Raw genomic sequence first — 19,791 nt, forward strand, 5'->3', positions numbered from 1 at the left:
GTATCCTATATAAAGAACACCTTTATAGTCTCTTACTGTTTGTGAATTGTTTACATCTCTATGGCCATGTAGGCTTTAGCTCTATTTATGCATGCACTGTTTATTTATTACTTAACTGCAGATTCAAGGGGCTCTGGTTCTTTCATATTTTTGTATGAGCTCAAATCCCCTGTGTGTTTGTGAGAGAGAGCTTTTGATTTGCCACTTCTTGGTCACATGACTGCACATCCGCTCTGTGACTGTTGCTGTTTGGCAGCCATGACAACGAAAGTTGGATGAATGGCCTCACAGAAGAAGACGCTTTCCTCCTCTAAAGTGCACCAAAAGTCTCTGAAATGTACCGTATACTTGGACATTCAGACAGTAAGTGCGCTCCTTTGTTACCACACTGAGAGACAACCCGGGTACTGTAGCTTTTAGCTTTTAGATGATGTTAACGTTAGCTAGCGAGTTTACATCCTGTTCCCTTCCGCACTTAGCTCAGCGCTAACGTCAGTCGGGTTAGGTTATCCTGATAAATGTTGTAAATAGAGCTAATTCACCTACTGAGCTTACTAGAAGTGCCTTTTTTCTGAATTAATATAATCGAACATGCTTTAACTGCAAATAAAAGGTTTTCCTGGCTTTACACATGGCTGATATTATGTAATTATAAACATATTTAACTGTTGTATTGTTTTAATTGTTTGTTGTAGCTTATGGTTTGTGTTCTTTGCACAGACACATCAGATAATTGCTTTTTAGCTTTCTGACTCCAGTCATTAACTAATAAAGATTGAACATAATGATATATGTAAATATTGAGCAAAGATTTTTCACAGTTGCCATTTTTACATGAAATAGTAGGGTAAACAGGTGTTAGGGATGATACTACAGGTAGTTAAGGCTCAGTTCCATTTAGTTTTTCCAGTGAGCCACCAACCCTGACCCTGTTTGACCTAAATGGAACGGGGCCTCAGTGAGTATCATTGGTAACGCCTGTGTTTTCCCCACTAACCATATGTCAATGTGGCGTCTGTCAGCTGATTGAGGCTCATTTCCACTTGTCATATCAAAGTAATTGATCTTAATTAGGTTTTCAGGTTTAAACCAAAATATAATTGTACAATATAGCTTATTATTAATATGTTTTTTGTCATAAGATGGCAAGAAATCTGCCAATAAAGAGGTTAATGTTGCTCTGTTTGTGTGCAGGTCACATGTCCAGGAGTTCTCCTGTATAAAAAGAACAAGATCTACCTCAGTGTGTGTATCATGGGGCAGTACAGGAAGACTCCCTGTGTGCCGCCTGTGTTCCCTTTACTCTTCCACCACAAAATGGTATTTGTCAAGGTGAGAATAGCAACTGTGTATCACAGGAATAAGAGCTGCCTCCATTACTTAAGCACAATATGTAGAATTGCCATACATCTGTCTGCTGTAATTGTTTGTTGTACATTTTTTCGAGAGATGGTGGGAGGACTACTGGCATATTTTAATATCAAAAAAGGATGCATATGACATGTCTTCATGTCACATTCATTGTCCTTTTATCTGTAAAAGACTAATGCTCATGAAATCGCCATCCTAGCAGTGGTTTGCTATTTAAATTCTTATGCGTCCTCTTCTCGCACACTCTATACACTGCAGGCTTATGATTTTAAGTCTGAAGATACAAATTTGGATATGAACTTTACAGCCTCCGTTTGCTGATAAAAGAGCCCTTCTTTTCTCTGGGGGTAGTTAGATACCGGGCTGTCTGTCTCATCTTGTTATAAGTATTGATTTGCTTTGTCTGTACTCTGTCTGTTTTACCAGACTTTCCCCGGCGTTGTTGACCCTGCTGATGTAGCTGACCTCCTCGAAGGTAAGCGGCCGTCTGGGATTTGCTTCCTCATCTTTTAGTCCTGAATCCTCTGCTATGCAAGCTTATAGGCTATTAGCTGTGATACTGATCATTAGCTCACAGTCTATTTGTGCTTTCCTTCCTCTTAGCTGACACAACATCTTTTGAGCTGATTCAGTTGGTGCCTCCAGGTATGCTTTCTGATGATGCCATATGGGCATGTTAATTCCCAACTGTATCTAGTCATTACGCTGCAAAAACAGGATCTCTAACTTGGATTGTGTGTACGTGTGCGTTCCTGTTTACTGCCCGTCTATGTATGGTTTGTAGAGGGTGAGATCCTAGCCACGATGGAGGAAAGCAGCAGAGATTTCCTGTACCCTGGTCCCAGACTGAGCTCCAGAGAAGGAGCTGCGGAGAGAGAGATACTGCTGAAGAGAGCCTCCTCCTTTCCTGTAGGTTGTTTTCCATGTATTCCTTTTATTTATTTCTTAATCATCCTTCTAACAGATGTGCCCGCATTTACCAAACTTCTATGAATTACACTCAAAAATGCTCTAGAGCCAACTTAGGAATAAAGTTATTTGCTGAGTGTGCGCAATAACACATTTATCGAGTGACTTACTCCTACTTACAGCATAGTGTAAAAGTAACTTTTAAAAGCAGCTCTTAAGTGATCACCTGGTTGATCACATGTCTGCTCAGAGAAGAAAAGAGATATGGATTTACATTTACCCTACATACCGAGTAGAAGTACATTTGGTAAGTACATTTGGGTACTTGATGAGTACTGTTACGAGTACCATTACAATATTATTTATTATCTTTAATTATCTTTACATGTTCCTCACATTCTGACTCTAATAAATGTTTCTTATGTTGTTGTAAAAGTTGCTTAAAATGATTACAAACTGCTGACATTGCTCCTCCTCCGCCTACCTGGTCAGCTACGAGAAGTTACGTAACATCACGCTGTTTTATGATTACAATTATGAGTACATTAGCACAGTATTGGACCCGATACTGATATCGGTGCATCCCTAATATAGAGGACTCTACTCTGGAGTTCTGGAGTATTTGCAAGTTTCATAGATGTGCGCCCGGGTGTCACACATATTTCTTCCTCGCAAAAGTACCTGAGCTACTGAACACTGTGGAATCTGTTAAAGGGAGGATGTTGGAAGTTGACGAGTTAAAATGTGTCACAGCGACCCCACATTGTGCTCACCATGTGTTCCAGCTTGATTGGCACCAATATTACACGTGTCATTCATAGACTGGAGAAGATTGTTGCCTTCTCTGAGTGAGTCTCTTCCTAATCTCTGTGGCTCATGTGTCTGTGCACATGACAGGCAGGTACACTACCAAGATAACCAATTCAAAAGCACCGTCTTGTCTTCGACAAAGTGAAGTAATTTCTTCAGAAAAGATAGCATTTTTCCTTATAGAGCTGTCGACTGTCTTTGACAGAAAAACTAAACGGAGAACTTCCTCTCTTTTGGTCATGTTTTCTTTTTCCTCCTCCTCCTCTTATATCATCACTTTCTCTCTCTACCTCCGCCTCCCTCCATTCCTTCATCTCTCAGTGGCTGTGGGTTGCTTTTCTATCCTCCCTATGTCCTCTGAGGCACTAACTGGCATATTGAAATGTCTTTAAACACCATTCCCCCCTCACCGTTGCTTTTATGTGTTTGTGTTTGAGGCCTACATAGCAATTTAGATGTCTCTCTCCAAATGCCATATTATTTAAACATCACTGGAGCCTTTTTCTTTCCTGCAATTTGTTTTTCTCAAGCCAGGCGTAGATTGAAGATTTGTGGTTGTAAATTGGTGTTCCAAGCAGTGCTGTTATCTGTCCTTTTGTCTTCATCTCCCTGTTAAAGGTGTTGTGTTTGTTCCTATTGTCCCTGTCCCTCTAGGGAATCTCCCCCAAAGTCGAGTTTGGCACGACATCAGTCATAGAAGAGAGTGATGGGAGAGACAGCTGGCCGGCCTCACCTGTAAGTGTTTCCTTTTACTACATCTCAAAGGTCTGTACATAACCACACAAACTCTATGTACAGTTTTTCACATTTATTTGTACATTTGTCTGCTTTTGGTTTATCTGCTTTATAGCTGTTGTTGATCTATAAAGCACTTTAGAAGCAACCTGTTCTTTATACTTACGTATGTTGTGTGTTCATGGTCTTTCAGAACAGCTTTTTAACTGATCAGATCCATCAAATTGCCACTCATAAGTCAAGTAAACAGTGTATTTATCAGCCAATGTCTGGAATTTGAACACATCACAGCTACAAACTCAGTGTTACTGCGTGAGTGTTGACCAAAGCTAGAACAGTGAACGGTTCATCTCTAGAGGGCTCTAATGAGTGGTATCAAGCTCGCCATCAGATTTGTCTGTTTCCACCATATATACCAACCTTCTATTGTTGCCATGGCTACTGCATCTATCTATCCATACTGGCAGTGTTTCAAGGGTATCTGTTCTCTCCTTGTGAATGTAATTACAGGGAAGTAGATCTGTGATGCTGATAGCGAGGCTTCTCTCACATCTCCAACTAACTGGGAGTTTGCACAGTTTTTGTCACAGCACACACCAGTCAGTTCATCTTTTTTTTTTTTTTTTTTTTTTACATTAACTATTCAAGATGAGGGTCACTTGTATCTCTGGTTGTTACTGTCTCCTTGTGGATTTTAAAGGGTAACTTTGCTCAGCTGCATAATACACATCTTTCTTACTCCGCTTACTATCTTTCTTGTATGGGCAAAGTTTTGTTTTTGACATGTTCCCATCCACTGTTGCAGTTTTCCGTATAGAGCTGAAACAGTCCTTTGACTAATCAATGAGTCAATCGAGGAGAAAAAAAACAACCAACTATTTTGACAAATGAATGATTGTTTTTCCTTTTAGTAGCAAAACATTCTCTTGTTCTAGCTTCTCAGTTGTGAGGTTTTGCTGTTTTTATTTTTATTGTTTTAAGTTTTTGAAAAAGCCGTTTGGTGACATCACCTTGGGCTTTAAATTGTGGTGGTGGTGGTGGTTCGCTTGTTTTTTGTTCTTTTTCAAATGAATCAAAAAAGTAACTGGTAGATTAATTGATAATGATAATAATCCTTAGTTGCAGCCCTATTAAAGTTGAATCTCCTCCTTCATGGTCTTGTATGAATGTGTGTGTGAGGCGAATGTGAAGGATACTGGAGAGTAAAATAATGCTCCGATTCTAGACTGAAAAGGAGTTTCTTAAAAAAGTTCCACTGAGAATGAAAATCTTTCACAAACAGTCATGTTTGTAACATATGATCCATCACACAGCGGTTGGCATGTTGTGCCAAACACACTACCGTGCATTTCCCAGGTGCAGTAACCTAAGCTAAGCTATTTGTTTAAATGGGATGTCATTGACAGCGAAGCAGATTGTCAGAGTGTTCTCCTGGCCCCTCGGGGGGATGTCTGGATCAGAGCACCGCTGTGGCTGTCAGACAGTAGAATTTCTCCATTTTCTCTCTCCTAATGGCTCCTCAGCATAGGCATTTCCCTGACTGCCTGCCCACCCAGCTGACAAAACATGTCCTCCTTTTAATAGAGATTTAGAGTGATAGCAACTAACACAAAACCTTTTAAACTGTAGTGATAAATATATAGTCATTTTTGACCAATGTCTGACTCTTGCTTTGTAGATTTTCTGGTGCTCTTTTGTTAATTGTTGTCATTCTCAAGTAAGTACCGTATTTTATCCAAAAGAAATAATGCTTGCGAGAATTGTTTGATAAATTGCCATGAAAGCAAACATTCAGGATCCCCAGAGGATGAGTACTAATTACTTTGGTGATCTTATAAACCTTACTGAATTGGTTGATGTATTTCTTTTAATGAAATGTAAACAACTTTTAGATGGATTACCATTAAATTTCTTACATTAATGTCCCCTTCAGAAAGAAGTATAGTCACTTTAACTCATCTAGCACCGTCTTGTGGTCAAAAAAAGTTTTTTGTCAGATACTTTTACTTGCAAAACTAATCATATTCCCATCAGCATTGGGTATACTGTGTGTTTAGTGCTAATGAGTAAATGTTATGTGTCTCTGTGAGCATGCTAGCATCCTGGATTTGGTAAGTATGCTGAAGTTAGCATGTATCCTAAAGCACTGCTGTGCACGTACTAAGCTTTGTTGAGCAGTCTCTTTAACACACAATACCAACAGTGCAAATAGCAACTAATCACATCAGATGAGCCTTCACCACTCAGCTGGTGACCGGAAAACTGACTGACTGTCGGTGGTCGTCCAGCAAAGAACAGAGCTGGAAGAAGTCAGAGATGGTGGTAAACGTGTGGGGGGAGAGCATACTTTGTTTAATTCCATTAAATCAGACCAATCTCAAATGGCAACCTCGATGAGGATTTATTCATCATTTAGTTTCTCTTAAAAATAGTTTTCATGTTGTGTGATTTCCCTTATTAGCATTTAGATTATCTTTGTTTTACAGCCAGGTAATGCCTCTTTATCATATTAGACGGGAGATGGCCATCAAATGCAATTAACATTTTATCTTAACGTATTTATCCCCGGTTGGCATTACCCGCAGGAAGTGGGATATTGCATCGGAGAATGATGTTAGTGGCCATTAGAGTTATTGAAGTAATTCTGCAGAGGTTGTCTCCATGGCAGTGCTGACTGCGAGAGCCGTTGTTGTTGTAACACTTAAGCTGAATGATTTAGCTAATGGTTTAATGGTTTTGTCCAGAGAGAGCAAGTCTGTGTCGAGAGTGAGAGCAGCTGCCTTAATGGCTAAAATGGCTGACGCTTGTGTAAAGGAACAACATTGTGGTCTGCAGAGAAATCTAAACTGCTGAGACAAATGTTATGCGTCCCCTCAAAATGGAGACCTGTGAGGGTAGCTTGACATGTTTGAACAACTTCAACATTTTTCTCTCTCTCTCTCTCTCTCTCTCACTCAAATTCTGTCCCTGCACCCCCAGACTTGCCATCTTTCTCCAGTGAAGCCATCTTTAACAACCTCCAGACAGAGTTTGGCAAACACGTCTTCACCATCCAGCAAGCACTTTTCCAAAACACATGATGCAAACTGTGTCTCTCTGAAAGGTGGGAAGGAAAAGCTAAATGTTGCTAGAATTAGAAACTCTGCTCCGTCCTCAACATCCAGACGCTCCCCTTCTCCATCCCCATCTGGCCGCAGTAAACACACTTCTCCCAGAGTTTCTGTAAACTCCAGCTACCAGCAGCCCACAGTTTCCTCAGTGACACGAGCCATGTCCCCTTACACCCATCGCAAGATGTGCCAGCTTTCAGAGGACGCCCGGCAGAGGCTCCGCCATCTCCAGTTGGGGCCTCACCACTTCAGGAAGGAGAGTGAGAGCCAGCCTCCCTTTTTGGTCGGTAACGTATGTTCCTCCAAACTGAAGGCAGTTGGCAAAAAAAAGTGATATGATGGTTTGTTTAATGCCAATAATACACGTGTTCAGTGGACAGGGGTTATAATATTAATGGAATCCTGAATTGATGTAGTTCAAACCTCAGCGGGAGCTTCCCAAAATGTAACATAATCTAGTGGGCAGATTAAGTGGTGGGCATAATAACAGAGCAGTGTTAATCTTTTTACCTGAGCCGTTAATGGATTTTGACGTCATGAAAATGTTTCACTATGTGCGCATGTAATGTGGCCTATTATCCTCACTGAGGGCCTTGAGTGTGCTTTAATAACACACGTTCTGGATTTAGGCTGGTACACAGTTATTTGTTAACGCTTTAATTATGGCTGTATCACTGCTATAAGAAATTTGCATATAAAAGGAAGTGATTTTTCTGATCACAAAGCCTTGGGGAATATACAGTTGATGGACAAGAACAACAAGCCTCTATTTTCTGTCCCCCTCCCCTTCCCTCTGCTCCCCACTGTATTCCTGCTTCTTCATTTACATCAAGTCCAATCCTGAGGTATGAATATCAAAATCCACTAGCATGCTGTTATTAAAAGAAGTGATTAGGTACAGAGTTGTTTGTTTTTGTCACACACATGAATGGAATTTACTTGAATACAACAGGCGTTTTATTAAAGAGAGGAGCATGTTTTTTCCTGCTCTGGTTTTCCTGGGGGAATCTTCTGTCTACAATTAACCCTAGTAATTGAGAGTCAAGCTGCAATTAACAAATAGATACCTAATGAAGTAGCTTAGCCCCATGGTGAATGCATTATCAGTGCATGTTTCAGAGCTTCAACTCCCTGTTTGTTTGTGTTGAGAAGCACTTTCCTACAGAAGACACAACCTGCGTTCTTTGTGATTGGTGGTGGTTTTGTAAAGAATATTGTCATTGTTTCCTTCGGGCTTTATTGTGACGTTCTTGGTGAAATGATTTGGGGTTAAGATGACGGACCAAAAGTTGTTTTTTTTCCTTTATTTGTCACAAACTAAAGAAATTACAAGAGATGAATGAATGTGAATAATGTAATATGTTGATTTCATTTATGCAGTGTGGCAATTCTTATTTGAAATTGTGTGATTGATTACTGTATCAGCACACTGTTTAAAAGTGAAAAATAATCCTTGCTGAGGGCCAACACTACCTGACTGTGTATGTATTTAAATACATATATATATGTTTAAATAATTCAAACTGCAAACTGTTTATGGCAGGTCTCTGGTTGCAGTAACGTCTCTGGGATGGGAACTCCTTCTTCCTCTCCACAGAATCGCAGCATACATCGAAGGTCTGTGAGCTTCACAGCTGATCAAACAGGTTGGCATTCACACTCAAATACAAAAATACATGTACTGTTACACACCTAGGGCTATGCTATAGTACGTCATGCATGAATAACTGTTTGCATTTGGCCTAATATATCAAGATTGGCTGTCTTGTCTTGTGAAAATGTCTTTTTTCTATTCTTTGTTTATGTCTTCATGATAACATGTGGTGAAGTCTTTCAAAATGAATAATGGACTACATTTATATTTTTGGGTTCTTGAGCTTGTTTGTCTGATATCAGTAATGGCTGATAAAAGGGCTTCTGACAGTTTTAGTTGTCACAGTGTAATAATGTCGGAAGCTACACTAACAGACAGCATATGGCTCTGTATGCAGCTGCCTCTATATCTAATGTAAGTTTAATTTACTCCTGATTATGTTTAAGAAATAAACTATTTCTTATTTAAAGGAAATACTGTAGATGTTATGCAATCCAAAAGCAGAGTTTTCTGCTTTCATTAAACTCTTAAAACTTGTATTTGTCTCTGTAGATTCTTCTCTCCTGGGGAGCTACAGACCAAAAACAGCCAGAGTAAGTCTAATTATAACATTTCAAACCAGCAAATACAAGCGTGGGGTTAAGTGTTCAGATATTGTGTTGGTGGATTTGTAACCATGGCCCACTTTCACTGTATGTACACATTCAAAGCCAGACTTACAAAATGATTTAATCACACAACTAGCAGTGTTTAAAACACTTAGAGAAGTGTTCTAACTTGAAATGTACCATTTCTATTCAGACTAACAACTCTTTGCCCACTGTTACTGGAGGGTTTCTTAATATTGTGTAAAAGTAATGAAATATTGGTAACATGCAGTGGCTCTATAAAGCTAAACAACACTACTGGCATCTAGGATTTGATGTACTTTTTACTTTTCCTGACATTTTTCAGCAAAGCTCAAATACAAAACATCCTGCCAACTATAAAGTATATACACTTATTAAACCTGTCACTTAACTTGAACCCTGTCGCCCTCTGACTCCTTTCAGGTGAAGTCCTGTTCGCCGAGGCTCCAGTCATCTCCAGAGACACAGTCCAGACTTGAAGGCCAGACCAAAAGCTCTGTGCGAAGTGCTGCCTTAGCTCAGTCCACCCTGACCGTGTCAAACTCCAGAAGTCCTCTGAATGTCAAACATTCCCTCAGAGAAAGGTAAAATCTCAAGATAATGAAACCTTGCTGATGTTACATTGTGACCAAATGGTAGGAAGGAAGGCTCAGTGGTAATTAGCATGCATGTGTATAACTTTGTGTTGTGGTTAAGTGTATCCTCAGATGTACATCAGTAAAACTCTCACAGGATCACCTCAGAGCCCCTAGTTTGTTTTTTCTGGCCACAAAACCAACCGATTTTTTTCATGCCCCCGCCAAAGCAGGAATAAAACATAATCCTATTTTTTTTGTGTGGTGTTTGTCCTGAATTTATCCTGATCCATCTGTGTAAATCATTGGTGTTTGCTCAAAAGATCTTAAAAGCAAAACAGGCACCTGTATGAGTTTCCAATTACAGTATACAGCAAATATATGGCAACCCCATGAGATGTTAGTCATACACTGCTGCTGCTTTGTGTGCGTGCGTGTGCGTGCACGTGCGCGAGCTCATGCACATCCCATCTTTAATTTGGATCACACTCGACAGGCAGGATGAATTTCACTCCACCTCTTAAATTACAGAAGCTGATGTCTTGTCATGTTTGTTCATTACTGAGAAAGGAGGCAGAGAGAAGGGAAAACAAAGAGGAAAATGGTATTGATTTGTGTTTCGGCTCGAGTCTGATGCATTTGACCCGATGCACGCTTTAATACATTCAGAGAGACCTTGTCATCGATCATGGCAGCTGTGAGTTAAACACACCGACGGGACCGATGTTCCCTTTGGTTTGTTTGTTTGTTTGTTTCTGCTCTCCTTTCCCCTTCCCTTCTGCTCAGTCCATAAGTAAACATTAAAATCAATAGACAATCTTAAACTGCAAAGTAAATTGTAGGAAATGAATGATACTTTTCTCTCAATTGAAAACGCGACAGGAGTTGCAGGGTGGGAGATTAGAGTGGGCCTTTGTAGATTCCCTCCGACAGGGAGAGGGGCACGTCTTACCACCAATCTTTGATCTATAAAGAAAATGACAGATGCCAGTGGCGACGTTTGCTCCCTAAGCCCCGAAGTCTCAGTCTATTCATGTCTCTGGGTGATTTGTCCTTGATGAGTTTTTGAAGCAGGTAGAGAGTTTATCTGATTACAGATGAAAAGCTTCCATTCCCACACTGCGAGCCAGGCCAGGACACCAGCCAGTCAGACACTCATCACCCCTCCACTCCCAACAAATAGACTTGGATGAGAGGCAATACTGGAATTTATTACTGTTCACTTCTGTCTGTCTGTCAGTGCCTCTGTTTCATAACTGCCTGTGGCCACTAACTTGCAGACACATTTATATTGTGTTGATGAAGCACATTTCTGCTTCCAGTTCAAATTTGGTTGGTTCTGTCAATTGTGAAATGACTTTGGGTTTTTTTTGTACAAAAGGGTTGAATGTAGAGGAACCGAAAATGAAGGTTTAGATGGAGGAAACACCGTCCTTCTGTCGGTGAACATAGTACACATAAAGTGTGTGTCACTGTACTGGTAGTTTCAACCCTCTCATCTTATGTTACAGCACAGACTAGTGGACAAATGCCTTTCAGTCAGGACCACTGACTGTCAAAGGCTCTGGGGGACGTGTGATGGACATTTTTTGGTGTTTTTGGACAGACGAAACCTTTTTGTCTTGAGTGCCCAACAAAATGTCTACTACAGCCTCTCGTGACCAGATTTTCTTTGCCTTATTTGAATAATTCTGAATAAATAAAATTATCCACAAGGCAAGTTTTAAAACATTAGTATATGTTTTGCTTTCCCCTCCTATTAATTGTCTTGCAACCCCTGAGACTTATTATTTGATCCCCTTTGGGGGTCCCGACCCTCAAGTTGGGAACTACTGCATTAATCAATAATGAAAAATATTTTTTTAGTTGCAGCCCTAATATGATCATATTATTTCCTAGCAATACAAAGGGTTACATCAGCCCAACTTGATGCGGGTATATCTGACTCAAACACTTTACTCTTTCTGGGTTTTTAATGTGCCATTTCTTGGTGTTTGTCGTCCTCAGGCTGCAGACCAGTCCATCGTACTGGGAGGAGATCCACAGCCGAGTCCAGAGGATTCTGAAGACACACAAAACCAACTGGGACCACCAATTGACCTTTGACCTTTAACTTGCCACTCTTTCCACAAGGTGACCAAACAACTGAGGTTACAATACAAAGACACTTCACTTTAATAATGTATATTCTCAAAGTTGACTTTAACCTGCCTTATATCTGTAAGAGTGGTTGTACACACCAACAGTTTATTAACCCAGTGAGTCGGATCCTCTCTCTCACACACACACACACACACACACACACACACACACACGTATCTTAATTTATCTCCCTTTGATGTTCATTTAAATTTCAAACCATCCCAAGCACCTGCTAAGCGGCGTTTGTCGTCATTACTCTTTGAAAAGGCAGGATATTTGCAGGGGTTACTGGGAAGCTGTGCATAGCAGTACTGCCTCCCTCCCACCCATCAGCTGGCCTGTTTTTTTATTTTTTTTTTGGGTGAAACCAAGCGGCGATGTCGTCTAATTTGTCTAAAGCTGTGTGTGAAATTGGCTCGGGTATAAAGAAGTAGCATTTTGTGTGTCTATGGGAAGGAGACATGGTGGATGTAAGCTGCAGCTGTTAAGGGCTCATCTCTCACAACACAAAAGAGAGACAAGAAGGTAGCCAAGAGCCACCGTTGGGAGCCAGCAGCTACAAGAGATTTAAGAGAGAGGAGGAACAAAAGTAATCCTGAATGAAAGAGCAGGAGACACAAAGAAGTGTAGCCTTAACATAAATTAAGACGGTTGTGCAGATTCATAGTGTTATACTAGAATGTCTTAAACATTGAGAGGTTACCTGCTCTCTGTAATTTAAATTTCATTCAACCACAGGAGCTGAGTTACAGCTTTTATCAGTGCTAATAAAATGAAATGCAGCTGTGTTAAGCACTCTTTCCACAGCTATACTTACAGATTCATTTCATTCTCAAAGATACTAAACTGTATTTTATTTTACACGAGGGAATAGGTAATACAGTGAATGATCCCATATTGTAGTTTTTGTTCAATGCAGTGGATACACTAACTAATGCAGGATCTGATTAATGGTTAAACTAAATCTCTTTAGTTCGCCTCTCTTTGACTCATGTTGACCATCTCTACTCAGAGTCAGTGGAGAAATGTCCAACAGCCGGACAGATTGTGCGTCTTACTTAAAAAGATGACAAGTTACAGTGTAAAATGTTTTTCTCACATAAATTCAAACTACTCTTCACAGCTCTACTCTACTTCTGACAGTAAAATATGTCTGGAGATACATTTATTTAATTTTAAATGTTTAAATGTTCTGAAAACATAATTTAAACTTCCACAAGCTCAGTTTGCTTTTTCAGGTTAAGGTAGCACAATGTTAATTTGAAAATTCATATACAAACCCATTTAAAAATCTATTCCATTTTAAATATTATAGTATTATAATTCAATTCAATTCAATTTTTATATATATATATATATATATAGCAAACTATGTATAAATTGAGTTTGCCTTTAAATTTTAATATTAGCAGTAGTGATCAAACACTGTTACGACTTGATAGTCTTGTTTTATTCTGGTTCTCCCTCAGTTGTGTGCTTTTTTTTTTTTTCCAGAATTACCAAAAAGTTTTTTTAAAATGTAGTTAGTGTGTTGTAAACTCAGCATTTGATTGACTGTATGCAACAGACTGTAAAAACAGTAGTTTTTGTTTTGGTCATAAATGTATTTTCAGAATATGAGTATAGTATCATTTAGAAGAACCTTCACAAACATCGGTGCCAGTCAAAACAAAGTGTTTTAATGTTCATTTGATGCATGTATTTAAAGAATGACTATGATTACATTGCAGCAAAACATTTGGAAAATACACGTCCATTTGATTAAAAATCAATGTTTGTTTCAGTTGTAAATATAAGCATGTACAAACATCTTCTGGTAACTCTACTCTACTTTTACTATCTTGTATCATCTTTTTTTTTTAATACAGTCAGCTTCTTCATGTGTATACACGTAAAACAATAAAGTTTTATGTAGTCATGTTTAAGTCCCAAAATATGATTTATTCTCCAATCTTCAACAACAACAACCCACCTTCTGTTGAAGAAGTGGAGATAATAGTTATCTGTGTAAAGCCTTTCAGAGTCAGTGCTCCTCATGTCAAGTCTTCAGATTTATTTCTTATGGAATTTATTCTTCTTCTTGTTGTTCCTCTTTCCGGCTCCTTGTGCTGCTTTCTCCGTCACAATGTGCTGGAACTTCTTTTTATTGTTGCTGGTAAAAGAAGAGAAAAGTAATTTTATAACCAATTATTTTTCCAAAGTTGATGCACATAGATTTTGGGATCTGCAAAGATATTTTGTAATGTGTCTTCAAATGTGGTTGTTTAAAATATTCTATTTCAGTAGTGCTGTACATTGTTTCCTGCAGCACATAACAAATACAATTAGCTGCCTTAGCAGAGGAAAACCTCTCTAGAGGAGCCTTGCAAAAGTGCCAGACACCATTACATACAGGTTTATTCTATCATCTCTTTAAAATGAAGCACACCAGTAATGAAATATATCTAGACACTAGGTACACCTCCTGACAATATCTTGCCCACACCTTGAATACAGAACTAGAGCATGTTTTCTTTTTGTTACTTTTCTTATATAACAACATTATGCAGGGTTGGCAAAGCCTCCTGTGGTGTTACATTGTATCCTGTGGCCCATCTGATTCGGTAAACTGATGAGAAATTAGCTGTTTTGCCAGAAATATGACAGCAGACACTGGTGCCCAGTATATATTTGTCTGTACATCACTAACGTAGTTCATAGTTGAACCACTAGTGTCACCAGATCTGACGGGTCACTGCTTTCAGTAACTAATAAAAGATACGCAAAGAATCTACCAGATGGACCGTGATCTTTTTTTTTTTTTGGTTTATTACCAAAGTGTTCCTGTGCACCAGACTTCACATCAATGTACCTGCATAAAATGAAAATATAAACTACTCCTGCGAATATAAAACAGCTGCTGTTGTTCAGCTGTCTGTGGGAGTGGACACTGAAACCATGCCAGAGATGTGACATAATAAAGCCGCATCCAGTGACTGTGTCCCTCTTTGTTTCCCTTTCAACTTACTGCCTGAACTCTGCATCAGCCAGCAGCTCCTCCACCATGGTTCTCTTCCTGCTCTTTTTGGGAATACGGGAATGATAGAAGTCGACAGCGCTGTCCACCACTGTACCAACCTGTGACACAGACACACAAAGAGTTACAGTCAAACACAGTACACAGTGTGGTGTTAATAATGTATGAGCATAGTTAAGAGTATTGCATATTGAGAGCTTGATACAGCAAAATTCAGTTACTTATCCAAACTACAACACCTTGTGGGGAACTGTTTGATTCTCATGACTGCATTTCTTAAGAAAACTAAAGGTGGAGGCAGGTGAGTAATGTTTTTACTGACCTGGAAATATTTGGGAAAGCCATCTCTGTCATTCTTTTTGTAGAACCTCTTGGGATCCATGGAGCCTCTCATCTTCAAGACTTGAAGGTCTCCTTTCAGCTCCTGGGAGATCTCGGGGGCTTTCATATTAAACCAAGCATCTCCTGTTGATTTCTCCCTCTCAACCTGGGTAAAACAGTGTTCTCAGTTATTTAAAAAGGCACCACTGAAGCACAGAATTGGGTGTCTTCGGGGCAGTACGTGTCACCATAACTGATTCCACAAATGACACACGATGGAAGTGTCAAAACTTTAGTAGATAGCACAGAGAATCTATAAACCAAAGCATTACTTTGTGAAACTTACTCTGTGTTTCAACTTTAAGGCTTGTTTGGATTCACTGTACGGAGGCACTGCGTCCTTCTTTTCAAAGTCTGGTCCAATCACACTCTTTTTCATCACCTGAGGACAACAACAAAAACAAAAAATGTAACACTGCAAAGCACCAAACTCTTATCAACACCCCACTACTCAGAGATAAAAGGCCAAAGTCAAAGAGAATTGGAGAGAAACCATGAATAACACCATCTCAGGTGTTATTGGATTTACTTGTCCTTGCATAACTATAAAGTTCATTATTCATTCTGCATCACAGATCACTTTCAAAGGGGAAAAATCAATCGCCTATTTACCTCATCTTGGATCTTCTTTTCCTTTAGTTTTTGCAGCGAACTGGAGACAGGTTTTGATTTGCTGCCATCAAAATTGATGTATAAACCCCCAAGCTCCTTCATTCTGATGCCAGGGTCAATACGGCTGGACATCTCTTTCCTGAAACAAATTGGCAAAGAGAAAATTCCTCAGGAAGAGCCGTCATGTCTCATTTCTCACCTCTGTGCGCAGTTCTAATAATATATAATAATAATGAGGTGGCTGTTCTGTCTGTTCTTAAAGTCTGGTTAAATAAAGCTTTTATGTAAACGAATCTGAAGAAAGGACCCAAACCAAGTATTGTCTGTGTAGCTAAAGCCTGATTTATCTTATGCCACAGTCTTCATTGAGAGACATAAATGAGCCACATTGTTTCTCTGGCCGACACCTTCCTTCATTACAATGAACTGTAGTTTATTTTGAATCAATTACAAACACTAGGGCACCAAATGTGTATTAATCTGTATCTGAAAAAATATTGATTTTGTTACCTTCTGACACAGGCTGCTGTTTACTCTTTATGCTGAGTTCAGCTGCTGACTGTAGCGTCATATATACAAGCATGACAGTGGCATCAGCGTATGTGTATTTCCCAAAATGTCAAACTATTCCTTTAATGAGATTTGTTAAATATTAAATAAATTATTATATTAAATATTAATAATAAATAATATAATAAATAATAATATACTGAAGATGTAAAAATAAACATTCTGTTAAAGTGTGTGTGTGTGTGTGTGTGTGTGTGTGTGTGTGTGTGTGTGTTTGAGTGAATGAACCAATCAGAGGCTGCCACCTGTTGAATACTTACAACAGAGGATTTCTACTCGAGAAGAGGATGTTTGCATCTTCGTCATCATCATCGTCCCCTTCCTCATCCATGAACTCCTCATCTTGCTCCTCCTGCTGCTCTTTTGTGGCTTTCTCCTCCTCCTCCTCTTCCTCCTCCTCCGTTGGCTTCTCCTTGTAGTAGTGTTTGTCGGCCTCCTGTCCAGGCCGTGTGTCGATCATAAATAGTCCATCAACTGATGTCCCTGCTGCTCGAGACCTATCGGAAGGCTCTCCTCTTTCCAGTGACCCGTGCCCCAAATCCTCCTCACCCTCCTCTTCAGAAACATCACTCTCCTCCTCCTCTTCGTCGTCTTCATCCTCACTGCTCTCCAGGAGGCCGATTATTTTCTTATTCTGGATAATTATGTCTTTGGGTTGCTGATCAGGGACAGAATCCACCGTGATGTTGTGCTGCTGCCTGGATGTTACCTGAACGGACTCAACGTGGACCTCACTGGATTCAACCAGTGTGCTCACTTCCATTTTCTCCTCCTCGCTAGGCCTGGTTTCCACAGCAGCAGCCTCATCCACTGCCTCATCTCCCTGTGGTGGGGGGGCGTCCACATCAGCTGCTTTCGTAGCTTGGTCCTTCTCTTCAGCCTCGTCTGCAGTTTCAAAAGTCCTCTCACATATTGTTACTGTAACTGATTGGCAAGGCTTTAACGGCTCTGATGACTGGACTATTTCCTGCATCATTTCCATCTCTGAGGCATCCCCGTCCTTATTTTCATCACACAGCTCCTCCTGCTGGTGACTGACAGTCACTGCAGGTTTACTAACAGCTTCCTCAGAACAACCAGGGCTGTCTGATAGTGGTGGAGAGTCTTCTTCTGAAATGATAATTACTCCCTTTTCCACTTTTACTGTAGTAGGCTCATCTGATGTGAGATCAGTACTATTCACACCGTCTTTCTCTTTTTCTTCCAATGTTTGGCTCTCGTCTTCCTCCAGCAGCGTGCAGTCTGCATCCTCAGCGATCACTGTACTCTCTAACTTAGAACAATTCAATGATGTGTCCTCCTCAGCTGGATCCGCGGCTTTTTCTAGAACAACGCTAAGATCCTTGACTGAGCGCCGGGAGGCCGGAGCACCTCGGCTGCTGTTCCCCGAGCCGGTGCGGCTGCTGCAGGGAGTCCCTCTGCTGCGTGCGGAGCAGGGGCTGCCCATCGGGGAATGCACATCGGTCAGGTCAGAGTCCGAGTCTAGGGCTTTGGCCTTTCCTCGTCTACGAGTCCTCATGCTGTAAGTTGGTCCGGACTCAAACCCTTCAGAGTCACAAGACTGTGGCTCACTGACATCTACAGTGGCTGCTGTCTTCCCTCTTGCTGCCCGGCTCCTTCGAGCTGTTGGCCCAGGGGAGAGAGAACTTTCCGAGGCTTCGTCTAAGTGGATGGGGATGGGACCTGTTTGCCTTCTGGATCTCGTAGATCTGCGGGTGGTGGACTTCAAAACTTCAGCTCCTGAGACGCTGGACATGTAGCTGTCAGCGTCTGAGAGCTCAGAGTCCTCAGTTTGTTGTTTGGCAGATGATCTGGTGCGAGTAGTTTTTCTCTGACTTCTGGTGACTCTCTGGGATTCGGACACCGCAGAGCTGCAGGACTCGACCTCCAGCGCCCAGTCGACCTTGACGTTTCCCACCTCAACACGAGTAGGATCAGAGCTTTCAGGAGCCGCCTTACTCCTTGTGCTCCGGCGGCTACGCAGGCCAGCTTTCGATGCAGATACTGCAGAAGAGCACGACTCCACCTCAGATATCTCTTCATCTTCCTGACTTACTGTGCGGGGCTGTCTCCTCCTCCCCCCTGTTCGCGTCATTGGTAGTTCGATGTCGGACACCAGAGAGCAGGAGGAATCTACGTCTGATATGTCCGCTTCGTGGGTTGAGCCCACGGGTGTGCATGGCTGCTCTGGACTGTGGAGTCTGGCTGCTCTGGTACATCTTTTCACTGAGGACGCAGGTGGAGACGTCCCATGTCCTGCCTCACTTTTTTCAAGCTGACTGCTGGTCTCCACCAGGGCATGCTGGGTAGGGCTCTCGGCTTGTTTAGCAGTGCTCCTGGTTCTTCGACTAGTAGAGGGAGTGGCCTGTGTAACAGAAATAAGAGTTAATAATACAATAAACTCCAATGAAAAGACCAAAAGCACTAATGTATCCCTTTATTCAGGTATTGCCCCCCCCATCTGTGGCACTCTTCATTTCTACTGAAGACATAAATAATACATTTAAAAATAGGTTACAAATACATGGCTTTATTATTTTCAAACGTTACTTAAACAGGCCTGAGTATTAACTGTGTTGGGGACTATTTTCAGCAGCGGATTGTTACACATTTGTTAATCTACTGAATGTGGGATTGAAATAAAATACAGTTAGTGTCACCCAGACTATAATGCATCAGGCTCTTGTCACAATGAGTTAGTAGGAGCAATTCATTGTTTGTTTTGTTTTTTCCACAGCAGTTGTTGACAATAAGAACTAACTATTGATTGTTTGTTAAGCACTGTGTTTATGGGACTACATAATAAATATTTTACTATTTTACTGTTTTCCTGTCCTGCTCGTGTCACAACATCGACACGTTTACAAACTGTGAAAGGACCGGTGGTGTCCACGTGAAGTTTGAGCAGCAGCACACGCCGCTTATCAGACACGTGACGGTGTCTGTTCCCCTCGGATCGCTCCTTTATCTGACCTCTGGACATTTACAGGTTTAAAGAACAACTCTCCTCCACACCTACCTGGACATCAGAGGGCTGCTCTGGGTTTGTTTTACTTGGGGAGTACACGCGTACTCCTCTCCTGGTGGCCACCATCTTGCCTGCTGTGCTCCTATCTGTCGCTTCCGGTGTGAAGGCTCGACTAATCGATAGATGTTAATAAGATGTAGGCCGAGCAGACGATCGCAGAGCTGTGGGGTTTTTTTTTTCCTCCCAATTTATTTATATTTATTATATTTATTTCAGTGGTGGCAGAAGTGTTGGGGTCCTGAGGAAAAGTAGTAAAAGCACACAGTAAAAATACAATATTACAAGTAATAGTAAGAAATTGTTACCAAA

At 40.8% G+C, this 19,791-nt stretch overlaps 2 protein-coding genes across 3 annotated transcripts; one reads left to right on the forward strand and one right to left on the reverse strand.

The window, feature by feature from the left end:
• Nucleotides 1–25: 25 nt before the first annotated feature.
• On the forward strand, nucleotides 26–14,648 carry spata6 (spermatogenesis associated 6). 2 transcript variants are annotated; one of them, XM_051376372.1, is made up of 11 exons: nucleotides 26–363; nucleotides 1,195–1,332; nucleotides 1,798–1,846; nucleotides 1,975–2,016; nucleotides 2,156–2,280; nucleotides 3,745–3,825; nucleotides 6,805–7,218; nucleotides 8,479–8,581; nucleotides 9,082–9,122; nucleotides 9,582–9,742; nucleotides 11,741–14,648. In XM_051376372.1, the coding sequence occupies exons 1-11, from the start codon at nucleotides 280–282 to the stop codon at nucleotides 11,844–11,846; spliced, it is 1,344 nt and encodes a 447-aa protein (XP_051232332.1). In that variant the 5' UTR covers nucleotides 26–279; the 3' UTR covers nucleotides 11,847–14,648. The 2 variants fall into 2 exon arrangements, with proteins under 2 accessions (XP_051232332.1, XP_051232333.1); XM_051376373.1 differs by having other exon boundaries at nucleotides 8,533–8,581.
• On the reverse strand, nucleotides 13,533–19,592 carry dnttip2 (deoxynucleotidyltransferase, terminal, interacting protein 2). The gene is made up of 7 exons (XM_051376353.1): nucleotides 19,474–19,592; nucleotides 16,715–18,819; nucleotides 15,885–16,023; nucleotides 15,559–15,654; nucleotides 15,214–15,378; nucleotides 14,883–14,992; nucleotides 13,533–14,027 (listed from the first exon to the last, which is right to left on the reverse strand). The coding sequence occupies exons 1-7, from the start codon at nucleotides 19,546–19,548 to the stop codon at nucleotides 13,928–13,930; spliced, it is 2,790 nt and encodes a 929-aa protein (XP_051232313.1). The 5' UTR covers nucleotides 19,549–19,592; the 3' UTR covers nucleotides 13,533–13,927.
• Nucleotides 19,593–19,791: the final 199 nt, after the last annotated feature.

Source organism: Dicentrarchus labrax, unplaced genomic scaffold (genome assembly GCF_905237075.1).
Source record: "Dicentrarchus labrax unplaced genomic scaffold, dlabrax2021, whole genome shotgun sequence".
In the NCBI taxonomy this organism is placed as follows: Eukaryota; Metazoa; Chordata; class Actinopteri; family Moronidae; genus Dicentrarchus; species Dicentrarchus labrax.

Bases quoted from the DNA above. Each gene is read 5' to 3' on its own strand.
- spata6 (XM_051376372.1), top strand. From the start codon at position 280: ATGGCCTCACAGAAGAAGACGCTTTCCTCCTCTAAAGTGCACCAAAAG. The intron at 3,826-6,804 runs GTAAGTGTTTCC...CTGCACCCCCAG, and splicing joins ACAGCTGGCCGGCCTCACCT to ACTTGCCATCTTTCTCCAGT. The intron at 7,219-8,478 runs GTCGGTAACGTA...TGTTTATGGCAG, and splicing joins AGAGCCAGCCTCCCTTTTTG to GTCTCTGGTTGCAGTAACGT.
- dnttip2 (XM_051376353.1), bottom strand. From the start codon at position 19,548: ATGGTGGCCACCAGGAGAGGAGTACGCGTGTACTCCCCAAGTAAAACA. The intron at 15,379-15,558 runs GTAAGTTTCACA...TGTTTTACCCAG, and splicing joins CCTTAAAGTTGAAACACAGA to GTTGAGAGGGAGAAATCAAC. The intron at 14,028-14,882 runs GTAAGTTGAAAG...TTCTTTTACCAG, and splicing joins GCTGATGCAGAGTTCAGGCA to CAACAATAAAAAGAAGTTCC.